The 18,676-nt window shown below is 40.6% G+C and overlaps 1 protein-coding gene across 3 annotated transcripts in view; it reads left to right on the top strand.

Annotated features, from left to right (window-relative positions):
- Positions 1-12,385, top strand: part of ttll7 (tubulin tyrosine ligase-like family, member 7) — a 150,221-nt gene extending 137,836 nt beyond the window's left edge. For all 3 annotated transcript variants that reach the window (XM_051673258.1, XM_051673260.1, XM_051673259.1), the window contains exon 21: positions 8,866-12,385. In XM_051673258.1, coding sequence (XP_051529218.1) covers positions 8,866-8,983 — 118 coding nt within the window. In that variant the 3' untranslated portion in view covers positions 8,984-12,385. The remainder of the gene's footprint in view (positions 1-8,865) is intronic.
- Positions 12,386-18,676: the final 6,291 nt, after the last annotated feature.

An 18,676-nucleotide genomic window follows, 5' to 3' on the forward strand; every position in this document is an offset into this window, starting at 1 on the left:
CTAACCCCAAGTAACGTTACTTTATTGCATGACTTCTAAAAAAGTAACCATTATTAAAGATTATTACTTTTATTAAAAGTAACACCTTTGATTCTTTGAATTTGAATCTAAGTACTGATTACCAAATATGTTTAGTGGTTCAGACTTCATCTGCAGCCTGAAACTGAAAGTTTGGATTGAATGCACTTGGCTTCATAGAAAATACGTCTGTCTGCACTGGTCTCAGAACAGTTTGAAATGCTATTTTCATCCTAACTCCACATAAAGCCTCTAAAAGCAACTTTTTATATGTGATTTCTAATGAAAACATTTTGCTATTGTACACATTAATGTACATTGCGTTTAGCAGCGTGGCGTTTTGCAAAAATCACTCAAATAAAAAAATAAAAAAATAAAAAAATGGCACATCGGATGAAACTAGAAATTCTAATCTTTTGACTCAAACAGGTTTCATGTAAAAACTGAATTAGGTGTCTTACCAGATGTAGTTATGTTACCGTTTCTGCCAAAGACCAACTCTGCTGTGATCAGCGCCATGTTGTTTTGTCACATGGCTCACATGAAAGCCTTTACTGACAGCCCAGAGTCTCCTGAACTGAGATCAGTTGGTTTAAATAAAATAAAATTATGCGTTGCGTATAGCAAAGCCAAAATACAATGTCCACACATGTGTACGCTGGGTCGCACAAGGATAAAGTTGTAAAGTTGTCGTGCCGCTTGCAGTGTAGACAGCTTTTTTGTTAATTATGGGAGTGATCTACTTTCATTTGCAGTGTCACACTTCTTGTCACGTGCACTGTGTAGGCCTACGTGACTACATTACGGGGGACATTTTTTATTGGATTTGTCAGTATAGAAATAAATGTAAATGATACTCTTTTAAATTTACACTTGTAACACTCGTACAGAAAGTAACAGACATTATGGTGCAAATTCCAAAAGTAATGCGTTACTTCACTCACTGTTTCCGAAAAAATAATAATAAATAACATTCATTACTTGTAATGCATTATTCCCAACACTGATCATGTGCATGAAAGGTAACAGCAACTGATCATTTTATTGTGGTTCGAATTAAAACAGGACACTATTGCAGTTCTATAACGTAAAGTTTTGCATCAGTTATTAACAAGATGTAGAACTACGGAGACCTACTGTATCTCCCAAGTTTTGAGAAACGTGATGCGATATTTGGTGAGCAAGGAGCTCTCAGTTTTCTCTCAAAATGTCTTAAAGTTTTCTCTCAAAGTTTTAAGCTTAGCATGGCAGTTGGGTGATAGAGTGTAGGCTTAAAACAAGCAAACAGATGAGAGATATGTGCAGATCTCTGAGTGATTGTGTGTAATTAGTAAAGCACACACACTTTGGAAGGTTAGACAGCTGGCGTGTCTCTTGGGTCTTTGCACTGGCAGGTTTTTCCAAGAACTGCTCAATGATCAAAAAGCCAAAGACCTGGTGGAATCCTCACAGAGGTCCAATTAAACACTGCCTGCAGCCTGATTGGACCCTGAGTGATAGAGCTCTCTCTCATGGATGAGACTTCCTTACAGGGAATACTTCAGAGCTGGAGAGGCCCACCTCTATATATGTTTATACTTGAATTTCATATTCCTTTGACATTTCCTTTTGTTGACCAAGCTCAGTAGTCTGTAGTGGATATGGTAATGAGGCTCAACCCCAACGCAAAAGCAATTCCTGAGAACTCACCTGTCTTGGGCTCCCAAAGGGAAGAGCCGAAGAATGAGGCCTGATTTTTAAAGCTTTAATGAAGCGTAGGAATAGATCATGTGCAAATGATGTGTAAGGTGGTTCACTATGTTGGTTTGCAACGGAGACATCAATATTCATCATTGCCCAGAGTTTTTATGATCCATAATACCTTGGTGATACAGGTCGTAGGATGTCCCTTTTCATTATTGAACATTGGTGAATGCAACGAATGCACTGCAAACATGTGCTTAGCGAGGTGCAGCATCGTAGTGTACCTGCACAGATTCAAGGACATTCTTCTTTAAAAGTTAATTTGATTCTTCCTAGGTCTCTTGGGTCTGTCTTTCTGTTGCAGGTCTCTTTAGAAAAAAGTTTTTTTTTTTACTTAGTTATGAAGCAGGCCTAATTTGTTCTGGCTATATTATATTGCTGTCATAACTACAGCATTGCACTGCTCTTACTGGGCTCGTTTACTATGATTTAATGTAAAAGGGTTAATGATATGAGTGCAGATTTATTAATTTAGTGAAAAACAAAACATTAAAAATGCAATTCATACAGGCACTGGCTTAGAGAATACACCTCTTCTGTGTATGTATCATATCAATTTCTGCATTAAAATTCATTTGAAATTTTTAGGGCATAAAGTCAATAACTTTCTTTAAAGGTGGTGCAACCGCCCTTTGAACATAACAAAGAAAAATATTAACCCTTTCAGCTCAGATAGGCCCCACCGAGGCAAAATATTAATAACTACAGTCTTGACCAACAAAAAATAATTATTGTTTTAAAGCTTAGAAGCTGTACTTTACAATGCATGTAGGCATTATTACCAAAACTGAACAAGTGCTTTGAAATTTGCAGACAAATCAGAAGTGTTCCATTTTGATAATTTATTAATAATCTTGCACTGTACATATTATTGTAATCTGTAAAAAACATCAAACTGATCAAATAGGCATGCGTTGTATGTTGTAGGAAAGCTCTCAAAGAGTAGAATACAACCAACCTATTTGTTTTACTCACAATAATTTGTTTATTACATGACGGCCTTGAATACTCTATTCTGATTGGTCAACGGCGCCGTCTAGTGGTCTGTTATTGCGCTGTAACAACCGCAGCTCCACATATCAGACCGCTCATCCAGGGCCTTGCGAGCCGTCTCTCCTGTTTCACCAACACCAACAGAACTCCGACACAAACTGGAATTTGATTTCAGCTGTTCAGCGATTTCTTTCTTCTAAAATTAAATAATTTCAATGTAAATCAATATTTTTTGTCCGTATATTTATTTATTTGGATAGTAGCTGTGTAATAAGCGGTATAATGTACAGTCAGCCTCTTGTTATCACAAAATAAACACCTTCAGTGTTATACAAGGCCCTCCCCTTCACGTTGGGGTCCTGATCACCTTGTCGGGGTTTATTGTGTGATAACAACTGGCTGACTGTACATTATCCCTTACATATGTGTGATGAGGAGGAGGGCGTGGCCGGGCCGTGAGGGTGCACGGCTGGAAGGGCAACAACCCCCCTCCAGGAAGGGAGCAGAGGAGAGTACGTTATGCCGGGGGTTTCCCCAGCCTGATTCGGGCGATGGAGGAGTGTGACAAGGAGGAGGGTTGGGCCGGGTTGTGAGGACACACGCCTGGCCCTGAATCGGGCTAATCAGCCGTGAGGAGGATAAAGATGAGCCGGAGGCACCAGTTCAAAAGAGAGAGAGACATGCGGCTGCTGTGTGTGTCTATGTGTTTATGTTTAAGTTGATTCAAGTTCATTTATGACATTAAAAGTTACGTTTACTGTTTAGCTGATCCCCGCCTCCTCCTTGCCCACCTTACCCCGTTACAATATGTCTTTGACATATATGTTACATGTAAACAGGTGTTGCTTACACTACCGGTCAAAACTTTTGAAACACTTGACCGAAATGTTTCTCATGATCTTAAAAATATTTTGATCTGAAGGCGTATGCTTACATGTTTGAAATTCGTTTTGTAGACAAAAATATAATTGTGCCACCATATTAATTTATTTCATTATAAAACTAAAATTTTATAAAAAAAAATGTATTTGAAATTGATGACTTGGACCAAATAATAAAGCAGCCAATAAGTGCCCAACATAGATGGGAACTCCTTCAATACTGTTTAAAAAGCATCCATGGGTGATACCTCAAGAAGTTGGTTGAGAAAATGTCAAGAGTACATGTGTGCAAATTCTAGGCAAAGGGTGACTACTTTGAAGATGCTAAAATATAACACAGTTTTGATTTATTTTGGATTTTGTTTAGTCACAACAAAATTCCCATAGTTCCATTTATGTTATTCCATAGTTTTGATGACTTTACTATTATTCTAAAATGTGAAGAAAAAAAATTATAATAAAGAATGAGTAAGTGTTTCAAAACTTTTGACCGGTAGTGTATATGCCGTGTTTTCACTTATAACTTCACAAAAAATAAACAGAACATAAAATATCACATACCATTACTTAGAGGAGTTGATTATCTGTAAACGAACTCACACACAATGTAATCGGATGCATAGATCATTAGATAATCCACACAAAGCACATTGTGGACACAGCACATAATGTGATATCTTGCTAAAAACACGTTAGCTTTCCTGACTTCATCGAAAATTATGTAGAATGTTTTCCAGCATCATGGAACAATCATATTAGTATTCAGATCTCTGCAACCAGAGGTGGAAGTCATCTAAATATGGGCAGAGAGGATCTCAATGATGGCTCAAATGACACAGAATGGAACTGAATGAGATCTCGTTACTCATGCCTGCATGCTTTGGAGAGAGAACATACCTTTGGTCATTGTTGTATTTGCATGTGTAATTAGTTCTTAATATGTACAATTATTATGTTTTGTTTGAACAAGCTTTTAGAAACTTGGAGAAGTTTTTGACACTAGGATAAATTATTTTTGTAGTGCTGTAACTTTTGATTGCTTTGTCATATCAACACAAAACTTTATTCAGTTAAAGTGAAATGATTTTTTTCAGCAGTTCCCTATCTATCACTCACTCGAAGTTGTGTCAATGTGGTGACACTAGGGGTCGCCCTTGGGAGCCCCAAACACCTCTAATCTTTGAGAAAAGGCCAATGGGAATTGGCGAGTAGAATTTGCATGCCACTCCCTCGGACATACGGGTATAAAAGGAGCTGGCTCGCAACCACTCATTCAGATTTTCTCTTCAGAGCCGAGTGGTTGTGTTCAGCGAGCTGAATTACTCTGCCGATCCATTCACCTCGAAAAGCTGTTGGATTTATGCCGCATTACAGCGGTTTCTCCCCCTCATGCTCCGGTGGAGTGCAGAGAACGCCTCTGGGCACTTCAGCAGCCAAAAAGAGTATATTCTTCCATTAAAAGAGTATATTTTCCTTCTAAAAGAGTGCCACTTACGGAGAGAGTCTTTTTAAAGATGCCTTCCCCTAGAGCAGGTCTCCAGGCAAGTCGTTGTCACGACAGATGCCTCCAAGTCAGGCTGGGGTGCCGTGTGCAACAGGCACGCAGCCGCCGGCTCCTGGACGGGGCCACAACTGCGTTGGCACATCAACTGCCTCGAGTTGCTGGCAGTGTTGCTCGCCCTGCAGAGGCTTCAGCCATTGATCCAGGGCAAGCACGTGTTGGTCCGGACGGACAGCATGGCAATGGTAGCATACATCAACCACCAAGGCGGCTTGCACTCCCGTCACATGTCACAACTTCCCCGCCTGGAGTCAGCAGCGACTCAAGTCGTTGCGAGCCACTCACATCCCGGGCGACATCAACAGCGCTGCAGACGTGCTGTCACGGCAGGTCATGCTCAGGGGAGAGTGGAGACTCCACCCTCAGGTGGTCCAGCTGATTTGGAGTCGATTCGATCAAGCGCAGGTAGACCTGTTCGCTTCCTGGGAATCCTCCCACTGCCCACTCTGGTATGCCCTGACCGAGGCTCCCCTTGACACAGACACGCTGGCACTCAGCTGGCCCTGGGGCCTACGCAAGTATCAGGGAGGACGAGGAGCAGGTCGTCCTAGTAGCACCCTACTGGCCTGCCCAGACTTGGTTCTCGGACCTCACACTCCTCGCGACATCTCCTGGAATCTCCACGTCTGGCCCTTGGATGGGATGCGGAAGACCTAAGTGGCCTACCACCCGCGGTGGTAGACACGATCACTCAGGCTAGGGCTCCCTCTATGAGGCACCTGTATGCCTTGAAGCGGCGTCTGTTCGCTAAGTGGTGTTCTTCCCGACACGAAGAACCCCAGAGATGCACAGTCGGGTCGGTGCTTTCCTTCCTGCAGGAGAGGCTGGAGGGGCGGCTGTCCCCCTCCACCTTGAAGGTGTACGTGGCCGCTATAGCGGTGCACCATGACACAGTTGACTGTAAGTCTCTCGGGAAGCACGACCTGATCATCAGGTTCCTTAGAGGCACGAGGAGGCTGAACCCTCCCAGACCGCGCCTCATTCCCTCATGGGATCCCTCCATGGTCCTACGGGGCCTGCGGGGAGCCCCATTTGAGCCCCTGGAGTAAGTTGAGCTAAAGGCACTCTCTTTGAAGACTGCCCTCCTGACTGTGCTCACATCCATCAAGAGGGTAGGGGACCTGCAGGTGTTCTCTGTCAGCGACACGTACCTGGAGTTCGGTCCGGAATACTCTCACGTGGTCCTGAAACCCCAACCGGGCTATGTGCCCAAGGTTCCCACAACCCCATTTTGGGATCAGGTGGTGAACCTGCAAGCGCTGCCCAAGGAGGAGGCAGACCCAGCCTTGTCATTGCTGTGTCCGGTGCGTGCTTTGCACATCTATTTAGATTGCATGCAGAGCTTTAGATACTCTAAGCAGCTGTTTGTCTGCTTTGGAGGACAGCTGAAAGGGAACGCTGTCTCCAAACAGAGGATCGCCCACTGGGTCATTGACGCCATCACCTTGGCATATCATGCCCAGGACGTGCCTCCCCCCTTGGGGCTACGAGCACATTCTACCAGGAGTGTGGCGGCCTCCTGGGCCCTGACCAATGGCGCCTCTTTAGGTTGAGCAGGTTTCGTCCCGTGTATTGTCAGGTACAAACAGGTAAGTGTGCGGGACAACTGACCGGGTGTACCGCTTGCGTACAGTGCCTTTCCCCTCCTGGAGGAGGAGACATGCACTTTTACCCCCCAGCTGTGTTCACGAGACCATGGACCCTGGATGTCTTTCCTCCTTAGCCCTGTGGCAGGCGAATTCGCGGAGAAACTCAATGCCAGCCCAGTACGTGTGCTAGTAGGCCCTGTACTGGAGTAGGTGCTCCACATGCGCTGGTTACCTGTTTGTAACCCCGTGTGATGTATCTTCCACCTCTGCCACCGGTCACCGTGTTTGTAGAGCTCCGTCCCATCTGGGTAGGACTTACCACGGGGACTTCTCCACATGCGACACTGCCGACAAAACTCGGTAAGACCATGTGAGGTATTTCCACACATTACCTCCCCTTCGGGCAAGGTGTGGTCTCAGCGGTGTCTTCCCCTTGGGAGTGACACTCCCCCCCGACGCGGACACTTTTGGCCCCCAGTCGATCAATTTCCACTCTTTTTTGGGGAGAAAAAAAAAGAGAAGAGGCCATGGCTGTCCCCTTTTTTGGGCAGTGGACTTGTCCCCGAGGTGCAGGGGATCGTACGACACTCGTAGGAGCGTTGGGAGAGGTTACGTGATGGCCAGGGGCGCTGGCTATGAGGCACGCATTGGTCTGCCTGTCTCGCACTGCCAGTCCACGTAACACAGTTCAGCCAGTTGTGGCGTTTGGTATAGGGACCCCTAGTGTCACTATATCGACACAGCGTTAAGTGAGTGACAGATAGGGAACGTCCTGGTTATATTCGTAACCTCCGTTCCCTGATGGAGGGAACGAGACGTTGTGTCCCTCTTGCCACAACACTGAACTACCCGCTGAAACGGCCGGGACCTTGTCTCAGCTCCTCAGCACAAAACCTGAATGAGTGGTTGCAAGCCAGCTCCTTTTATACCCGTATGTCCGGGGGAGTGGCATGCAAATTCCACTCGCCGATTCTCATTGGCCTTTTCTCAAAGATCAGTGGTGTTTGGGGTTCCCAAGGGTGACTCCTAGTGTCACTACATCGACACAACGTCTCGTTCCCTGCATCAGGGAATGGAGGTTATGAAAGTAACCAGGACGTTTCTTAGGCTGAGAGTCTCAGAATGTATCATTATCTAAATCATTAAAAAATTATACCAAAAATTATACCAAACACTTGACCCTCCTTGTTTTTTTATGTTTTGTTTATATATATATAAAGTTGAGTTATAAGCCTTTTATTCTGGGTATGCCACTGAACTTTGAGAAAAATCTGAAATTCTTGGAGAAAAACAGAAACTCTCTGAAGTAGTTTGGTATATATATATTTTATTATTATTTCTTAAAATAACCATGTAAACATTTTTGTTTTAATATATTACTGATTAAAGAAAACTTTCTGCCAAATCAAAGTCAGTGTGGTATAACCAACATGCAGGAAGATAATTTTTCATCATGGTTACACCACTTAGCCATTTGACTCATTAAACAAAAAAAACATAAATTTCCAGATTTTTCATTTGTATAATTTTGGACACCCTTATTTGTCATTGATCCTAAAAAATGTTCAATATTAACATTTGAAAAGAGATTTTAGCACTTGTTTGTTGTAATAAGTTAAGAAAATCAGCTTGTTTAGTGCAAGATGTTGCTTTATTGTCAGTAGTATGTTATTTAATTAATTAACTCTTTAAATTGTCTTGTTTCAAACTGAATTATAATTAGGCTATTCTGGTATTACCCAATGTGAATAATCAGCTGTCTTTAATGGTTACCCTTCCTGTCTCGTTGTTGGCCCGAATTATCTTACCTGTTATCCTGTCCTGGACATCCTGCACATTAAACAAGTTCTAATCTGTTAAAATGTGCTGCGTCCAGCCACTTGTGTCACTCATTGTTAAAAATGAAACCATTTAGACGTGAGGGTCAGTAGAGGGAATGGGAATCTAAAGCTGAAGGAAGATTTGAAGCACAGAGAGAGGGAAAGTGTCTGATCACTTCAGGCGTCCTTTGTGCCTCTAATCCTGCTTTTGAGTCTGGCTCCAACCCCCATTTCTGTGTCCTCTCTCTCCGTCTGTGCAGGTATCTGCTGCCAGTCACCTCCCAGTTCATCATAAAATGGCCGTCTGTGAGCTTCAGCCGCTCAGCATCTTCTTCGCGCCCCCGCAGTGTCTTTACTGCACGAATGGGCCACTTCTGATGCCCGCTGGACTTCAATGCCAAATCCAGTGTTAGAAAGGCATCACGCCTGGGACCTCCACAAACTCCAGCAGCATATTTAAAGGGATTTGCCTGCCTGCATTGTTAATGCATCAGATGCAGATGATCGTGCAGTCCCTGCCTCCTGTTTGCTGTAAAATATCTGCTGCACTGCTATCTCCTTTAGGATGCTCTTTAAAGATGATGAACATATTGCATTTATTTTCAAGACTGTAACATTATTGCATAAATTACATTGAATGATTCAGTCTCATGGAGTAAACACAGGCCATGTTCACATTTGAGTTTTTTGTTGATCATGATATTATTTTTACAATGTTTCCTTAAATTATTTTGATTTATGCACAACATGATGTCACTTTCATAACAATATGTTCAATTTATATTTTAGTTCAGTTCTTCCCAAAGTAAACATTACAAGAGTAAGGGGGCATACACACAAGATGCATTCTTGCGTCCAAAAACAGCTAGATGGATCACAACAGAATGGATGTTACACTATTTTTAACTTGACACGCCTGTGTCTCAGTAGTCATATAAACAGCCAGTCAGAACTTGATTTAAGTTTCACTAACCTTATAAATTAGCATTTTTAACATGCTTTTTAAAATGTACACTTAAACAGTAATGGTTCTTGATTCATTTCTAGACACAATTTAACTTGTGGCTCAGTGAGCCAGTGAGTAATCAGAGCCAATTCAGTCCATGATTCAGACTTTGACTCAGTTGTGTTCAATTCAGTCTGATTCCCAAGTTTGTTTGACTGATTTATTAAAAAGAACTGCACCAATTTAGTGATTTGATTTTTAATAGGAATGCGTTGTTGCATGCAGTCACTGAGGACAATGCAATCAAAAGTTGTGTTCACTATTTATTGTCAATATATAATTTTGATACGCTTAAGTAAAATTTTGCTGCACCTCTCTTACAAGCTCACAACAGCTAATATATACTGTATATTAGGCATGTCATAAAATAACGATATATCGATTATTGATTGGCACATTATTTTATCAGTATATTTTTGAGGCATCGATATATTAACATTAGCCAACATTTAAATTAGATGCCTAATTTGTGTGCTTTCCAGTTCACTCAGTTGGGCTTCTGTTGAATGTCTGGCGTAATAGCGTTGGGAAACCACAAGGGGGTGATAGAACATTTACTGAAGCAGGTCGTAAGGCACAGGTATCACAACATTGGATGGGTATTTTAGAGCTCCTTGCACAGGATGCATAAACACAAAAGTTATGAAGGTTTTTGTACAACAAGAATGAAAGTGACATTGATGAGTTTGCAGGTTAGTGTATGAAACTGGTTTAACTGCGAAAACTGAACGATTAGAAATTATTATGCAATTTCTCTGTATGCATCTTTGATGAGGCTTCATCCAAGCTTTCAAACTACAAAAAGACATCCTTGTAACTGAAATTACATTCTGTAGGCTACATGAAAGATGCATATACACAATATATCATCATCCACTGATGGCTAGAGTAAATAATCTTTGTCCTTTTACAATTATTTGTGTTGAATTTAATGGAAAACTATGCAAGTTCTGATCCTCGGCACTGCAGATTTTTGAGCAGCCTCGAGAGATGGCGAGCCTGTGGAACATACATACCTGCATACATACCTTCATATAAAATAATTGTTTCGAATTCTAGAACGTGCCATGCCGTCCACCGTGCGACCCCCTTTAATTTACTATGCTGTTCACACCAACAAAGTTGTGTTAAGAAATATCTTTGAAAGACAGATTTATATCTGAAAAAATTCTGATATATTTCGATAATCATCAGGAAAATCTTCTGATTATCGAGGAGTGAAAAAGGCATTGATCCCAAACCTAATATATATTAGGATTGCCTTTTCAAAAATAGCGCAAATGGAATGCAGGAATGCACACTGTGTGAACGCCCTTTAAGAATGAGTTAGAAAGGGTCAGGGTTAGTGTTAGTGTCTGATGTAAGGTTAGGGTTTAGGTTAGAGGTTAGGATTAGGAGTTAATGGGAGTTATAGAGTTAGGAATAAAAAATGCTTACTGTTTGGAGTAAATGCTCTACGTTACACTAGACTATAGTTGCCTGTTCTGAACTTAAAGCTAAGATCACCTTAATTTAAGGGACATAATCCTTCTTTATATAACATTATGAGCCATATTGTGTACATGCAAATATTTACCTCAGTTTCTGAGCTGTCTGATGTTTGTTGTTGCAGTGAAGATGAGTGGGACGTTCATTATTGCTGCTGGTAGAGTTGCTAACAAACATCCTTGAGAAAAATGCGCGAAAACTTGGATAGCAGCATCTCAAAGATACTTGAATTAATTTATGTTATTTATTTTATTAAACAATGTCTGTTCACATTTATGTCTAATTTAAAGTTTAAAATATGTTTAACCATTTTAATCATGGCATTACCAATGTATCATTGAAATAACTTTATGAAAGTACTGTAATAAGTGCTATTTGCAGAGCTTTGCTTTGGATCTAATTAGGATAAATGTTCATGTTTGTGTTTTAGTAAAATTTACCTGGATGTGCCAGCTCATACCACGCTGTGCCAATACTACTCACAATTAGCAGTACATATTAATTCGGTGGAATACTGAGGAGCTGTGACTGTCAGCAGTATTTATCGTTTAATAGATTTATGGTATTTCCTGTAAAGAATGTGTCTTTTAAAACAGTGGTTCTCAGCTGGCTTAAAATTCAATAATTGAGGAATTTATTTGTGAATTTTTTTTACAGGTCATTTGTTAATATTACCATGAAAAATTGTAAAAAAAAAAAATTTGTTTGTAAATGTCTTTGGAATTTCAATGATTTTAAGCTCTCAGAAGCCAATAAATCCCTGTTTAAAACAAATTGTGGTTGGCACAAACCATGTTAATTTTCATGTCAGCCTAGATTTAGTGAAGTATTTTTTTACCATAAATATTTTTGTTCATGTTTTTGAGGGTGATGTCATAACACGTAACCTGTTCATGTTGGTTTCTGCTAACCTGACTAGCTTCTATCAGATTAATGTGCACCAAGAACAGTTAAACCTTTGTATTTTGCTATCCTAACTATGCATGATTATATGGTTAGTTACGTTTTATTATTTGCATTTACCCTTGAGTACTGACCACCAGTTGAGAACCGCTGCTTTTAAAAACCTTGGCTGCTGGGTTTTGTTTTCATGTTTAGTAAAAGAAATTATAGTGACATTGTTTTGACAGCCAACTAAACCTTCTGTAAATGGCGGTAACCTGACATTTATTCAACAGGCCATATCAGCCACCTTACATTCATGCCAGAATGCCAAATATTATTATTTTTTTCCTGGATTTTCATTCAGGATAATGGTTTTAATAGCAATAAATGGCTCAAAAAAAATCCAACAAGACTCCAGACTTCTATTTGAGATTCTCGTTGAGTTGTGTCTGACCTGTCTTACTTTTGTTATTTTCTCCTAAGGGAAAGAAGCCCTAACACGAGGTACCGCACACACACTTACAAACCACAGCCCGTACCAAACTGACACTTCATGTCATTCTACATGGTCTCGGGTGAGATTCCAGAGCATAACCTTGTCATGTTTTGATCTAACCTAAGGTCATTCCTTAACACTAAGAACTACACTGTTAAACTTGTTTCCTTTCTCTTACAACAAAAGAATGAATGTTCTTTAATCATATAAATTATTATACTACTGATACTTTTGTTGAAAGTCAATACATTTAATTTTGATTAAAGACCACAAGACATCGAAATTTGAGTATGTGCAAATTAGTTTTAAGGCCATCTATATACTAGGGTACTCCTAAAAGCTAAAAAAAAAAAAAAAAAAAATTTTAGCAGACACTGAAAATGTACACTCTATCTCTTCTGGTAAAGCAGACAAATAATATCGATAACACATCTTGCAGTCTCTATGCAAATGTATTTTTACAAATAAAATGCTCTCTAGAATAGGAAGTCCCTCCCTCTAATACACCTGACTAGCAATTTTCACAGCTGTAATGTAAACTGAGGTCTATTGCCTATTTTATTTTATTTATTTTATTTTTTTATTTTTTTTATATTTCTGTTAAGGTACTAAATTTATGTCCCAATTTCCTGTTTCAATAGGAAATACATAAACAAAGGAAAGAACACTGCTTATTAATCCATTTCATGGGTCTTCAAAGTCAGCACATTTGGCTTTCTGAATACGGCTTGCTATAAGGCTGAGACATTGTTTCATTTAGTCCTAACAGCTTTGCAGTTGGTAGTTTTGCTAGCTGTCAACAGTATAGCTGTCCTCAGTTATCCCAAAAATTATTTCTTTCAAAATTTTCCATACCCTCATGCCGTCTCAAACTTGAATGACTTTCTTTCTTCTGTGGAAAACAAATAATTATTTTTTGAAGAGTAACTTCAAAATGATTGCAAAAATAAATTATTCAAAAATCATTTTGTCCATACAATATAAGTTAATGGGGTCCAAAACTTTCAAGCTCCTAAAAGGACATAAAGGCAACATATAAGTAATCCCTCTGAACTGAGTGGTTTTATCCATGTCTTCTAAATCAACCACTTTGGGTGAGAAATAAAGCAAAAATTCAGTCCTTACAAACCAAAAGCTTCACTTCCGCCCAGCTCTCCAATGCAGGATAACGATAGAAGCTTGTTCTTGTGTCCTCATGTTTGACGCATGTACAGTACAGTCGAATGCTCTCGCATGAACATATGGGTGTGCACGTGTCAAGCGCGTGGATGTTATCTGTGGAATTCTGCCGCCAATTGCCAATTCTCATTGAAAATTAATGATTTTTAGTTGCTTTATCACTGCAAATCATTGTCAGTGTGAACTTTCGTGATGACGTGTGTAATTATGGGTGCATTATAAGCAAAAAATGAAATTCCAAATAATTGTTTGCAAACAGATTTGCTAAACTTTTTTACCGTTTGTAGAACAAACACAAAATAGATACCCCATTTCCACCTGGTATTAAGACGCATTTCAGGTGATCCGATCACATGTGGTCAGGTGAGACACATCGCTGTTTACACCTCTGCTGTGCCCAAAATCATTCATTCATTCACTCATTCACTCATTCACTATTTCCTATATAGTGAATGGCAGTGAGTGCACTATATCTGTGAACGCAGTGAGTGAACGGAATGAGTGAATTCGGACACTGATGTATACAACGAGTGTCAGAGCTCTGGAGCTCTCGTAACACATATGAACTTTTAAAATACATGGGCCTTACTTGTTACTTGTTATTCTTATTAAATAATATATTAATACAATAAATCTTCATTCTGTTTGTCATTTTTAATATATATGTCAATATAAAGAGTAAACACATTTTATCAAATGTACATCTTCCCCGCGGTGGATTATGGGCAATTAACCATCCATCAAATGTACACTCGAAATTAGAGTGCATTGTGGGTAAGAATGAGTGAACAAAAGTAGGGAACGAGTGGCTCACTCAGAATTCAGACACTCCAACAAAATGGCAGACACCTGAAATAGTGCACTATATAGTGGATGAGGGGTGGTTACAGACACAGCACTGGTCTCCTAAATGTGTCTCCTGTTACCACTTGTGTTCGGATTGGAGGGGAGGGTCTCTGTTGTCTGACGACAGACATCAATCACTGTGTCACTGTGTTACAGCATGATATTAAAGCACAACAAATTCAAGAAAAGACAAAGAAAGCATGAAAAAAACAGGGCCCAGATGCAGTTGAAATTTAATCTAAGCACAAACGCAACATGTCAAGCAGAATTATCAGTTATTTTAGTGGATTACCTGTATTAAATGAGCTTCAGGGGTTTGTGTTTGTCATCTGTGTTGATATCAGAAGATCCATGAAGCTCTCGTGATTGTGTACATATTTAAATTTTCTGATCGGATGGATATTTATTTTTAAAGCCTCTCGTAAACGGCAAAGTTTAAACACTTGTTTTAGTGCAGCAGTTGATTGACAGGTGAGGGGTTGTGCTTAACTGCTTCCAAGATGCATACAGGATGGATTAGCGTCTTTACCTCAAATGCGATGTGGACACATGCGTTTTTGACCATATTCGTATGTGGTTTCTGTGATACAATCACAAAACGTTTTAGACCCCGTTTAGACCTGTATTTAGGGCTGACCACATGTGATCTGATCACCCGAAATGCATCTTAATACCAGGTGGAAATGGGGTCAAAGTTAGAGATACTTAAGCCCCACCAAGACCACCAATAGCTCATGTACAATCTTTTTGTAAAATACTTTTTTGCATCAGTGGTTCCACATCCTTCATTCATATTCTTTTTTTATAGATGTGTGTGTCTCTTATTAGAGCAAATAGGGAAAATAACTTTCTTATTGCAGATACCCTTCATTAAAGGCTTTGTTTTATAAAGATCTGCTGGGGTTTGTGTAATGCAAGTGCCCTACTGCACCATAAGAGTCACAGCTATTGAGAGGCATGTTTGATTTACTTTCTCTGGAGTCCACTATTCTGCTGCCTTTCTACTGCCCACACATAAAGGTCTCTGGGTGCCTATTTAACGGATCACAGCCACAGACGGCTTCATGCGCTGTAAAGTGCCAGTTTAAAGCCTCAGATTACCTGTGAATGGCCAACAAGAATACTATGATTCTGAATGCTGCCACTTGAGGATTTTCAAAGTACTTATGGTGAAGTTTGCTTTCCTTCGCCTTGCTGGCACTAAACCGGTTCCAACAACAGTATGGGCATTTCTCTCGCTCAGCTGTGAGACAGTGTCAGAAGAAAAGCCCAGCTGCCATGTGGGGGCTCGTCCGGGATCCTACTGAGCTTATCAATGCCTCCACTCCAGCCAGTTTTGCCGACAGACCCCTATGTCCTGACTTTCAGAGCTTAGAGTCTCAACAGCTGTCTGACGGTCTCGATGCCAGACAGCGTCTGCCTCTTGCTCTCTTTCATGTTGAGTGCTGATGTATTCGACAGTCTCATTCAAAGCACTTGGCTAATTAGAACGCTTGTGTGTTTTTGAATGTGGTGATTCATACCCTTAACTTTGGCCCTTTTAGTCATCATGAAGGACAGTTTGCTTAATGAAAATGGATTCATTCACACTGATTAATTTATTCAGCCATTTTCCTCTTTCAGTCTTCTTTGGGAACACAAGAAAAGTGTAGCTTGCCTCCTGTCAATCTCCATTTGACCTACTTTCAGGTATTGATTTAAGATTACAAATAGCCACACTGTTGGCTCAATTCTCACTGAACTTACTCCTAGAAAGCTAAGCAGCTTCTGTGAGCTGTAGTACTCAATTAATGAGGAGAAAATAAATGGCATTTTCAGCCTGTTGTATGTTGTTGGGTGATTTAGTCAGCACATCAAATGTTTTTTATGTGTAATCTAAGCCGTACCTCCTTTGACCTGCACTCATTATGCATTTCTTTACTTCTGAGGTTTCCAAAAACTGGAGTGCCAAAACCAGAACAATCCCTGGAATATTTATATATATACACATGATCCCAAATGTGACAAGACAGGCTTTGAACAATCAGCTTCTCTTAAGCTTAACGTGTTTCATAATTTACTCTCCACTTCTGAACATAATTAAATGTGGATTGATGGTAATGGTTATAATGATTATATTTCTTAGAAGAGACATGTGTGAAAATATGATCTGCCCTCTTTAATAGGGCAAAGAGGTATCAAAATATATATATATTTTTCCACTAAAACTAGTGGGAGTGTTTTCTTGGTATATATATTAGAACTTTACTGACTTGCCATATCAAAAGTATTTGAAAGAGAAATATTATTTACCACAGAGGCCTGAACTGACTAATTGACTGACTGGACAATAACACTGTTATCTGCTTCTTTTCCTTCATGTTTAGCTACTTATGCAGCTCTCAGGTTATCAGTCTCACACAGTGAGGAGAGATGTTTGTAATGTGGGATTTTTGTGGATATCCATGTGTGCTCTCCAAACTTTGCACAAACAGTGACAGTTCCACCAAAACCCTCTGCAATCTAGTCTTAAACTCCCTGAAATTAATTCTCTCTTGTATATATTTACAACAGGGCTATTAGGAATTTCAAAATATTTTAATCAAATTAATTACATGACATGCTGATTTATTAATCAAATTAATCACAATTAAATGCATATCAATATTAGCTGATAAAGGCCCCCAAATAAATATAATTCAATATTAATAATACATAAAAATCATAATAATTATAAATATAATAAGGCAATCAGATTTAAATATATTGCATTATTTGGCAAATGAGTTAAGCATTTAGTAGACAATACAAAAAGTGGATTTCGAAGTCAATGTATTGCTTGTTTTATTTCCATATCATTGCACAAGCCTACAGTCGACAGCAATCCATTTCGCAGTTGAATTTGTTTATCTGTCCTGTTCTCACAAAATGTGTTCTGTCTGTGCTATATTTAATTGTAAGGTTATGTACCATACATGTGCGTCATTGAAATTTAGCAAAATCGTGTCTCAAGATCAATTGACCTATTAACTAATAAGGTATTGCATTATATTAAAAAAGTATCAAACTAAGTGGCATTTTCTGTATTTTAACCTCCTGAGACCCAAGCATGACTGCTGTGTGTAACCAGTAGCACCTCATAAACATGCAAAAAATAAAAACAATTCTTAAGCAAATAATTTTCCTAAAAATTTACGGCAACATATGTGAACAGCGGGACTAGGTTTTTTATTTTTAAAATAATACAAAGCTATATAAATTCCGTTTTTTTAAAATCAAATTGTTTATTATGTTTCCAGGAGTGTTGGTTATTCATGTTTTTGAGACGTTACAGACATTACAACAGAAATTAGCATAATTAATTCTGATTCAAAGTAATGGCCAGCACCAGGGGCTATACGGTGATTCCCCCGGTGGATAAGGCGCTCGCGGTGCACCTATGCCAGCAGAGCACCACCACCTGGCGCAGATGCCCAAAGCTCCCGTCCAAGCCCTGTAGGTTCACGTCGTCCCTGATGGCCAAAGCCTACAGCGCTGCTGGACAAGCTGCCTCTGCCCTGCACGCCATGGCTCTCCTGCAGGTCCACCAAGCCAAGGCACTAAAAGAACTGCACGAGGGTAGTTCCGCCCCAGATCTGATGCAGGAACTGCGCTTGGCGACCGACTTCACACTCCGAGCGACGAAGGTCACGGCGCGGTCTCTCGGGTGGACGATGTCCTCAACCTGGTCAAGATGGGTAAGGTCGACAAGACACGGTTCCTTGCTGCCCCCATCTCCCAGACTGGCCTATTCGGCGACACCTTCGAGGACTTTGCCCATCAGTTCTCGACGGTGAAGCAGCAGATGGAGGCTATCCGGCATATCCTGCCCCGACACGGCACAAGATCCGCCACCCTGTCTGCTCATCGCCAAGGGCGTCCTCCTGCGGTGACTGCACCAGCTCCGCCGCAGCCCGCCCCTTCGGCCTGGCCCCGGCGTGGAGCCCACAGCAGGAAGCAGACGCCACCCATCTCACGGCCGGCTGCCAAGAACGCATGAAGGTCGTAAAAGCGCCCCTGAGACGGGCGACCCATGGTCGACGAAACCCACTGCATTGGAGCTGGTAGTAAGACCACTCCATCCCCTGGTGGATGGCCGGGTGGAGAATCTTTTGTTGCCTTTTCATTTGATTTAGCCGCATGCCCAAGTGGC

This window comes from Myxocyprinus asiaticus, chromosome 35 (genome assembly GCF_019703515.2).
Source record: "Myxocyprinus asiaticus isolate MX2 ecotype Aquarium Trade chromosome 35, UBuf_Myxa_2, whole genome shotgun sequence".
Taxonomy (NCBI): Eukaryota; Metazoa; Chordata; class Actinopteri; order Cypriniformes; family Catostomidae; genus Myxocyprinus; species Myxocyprinus asiaticus.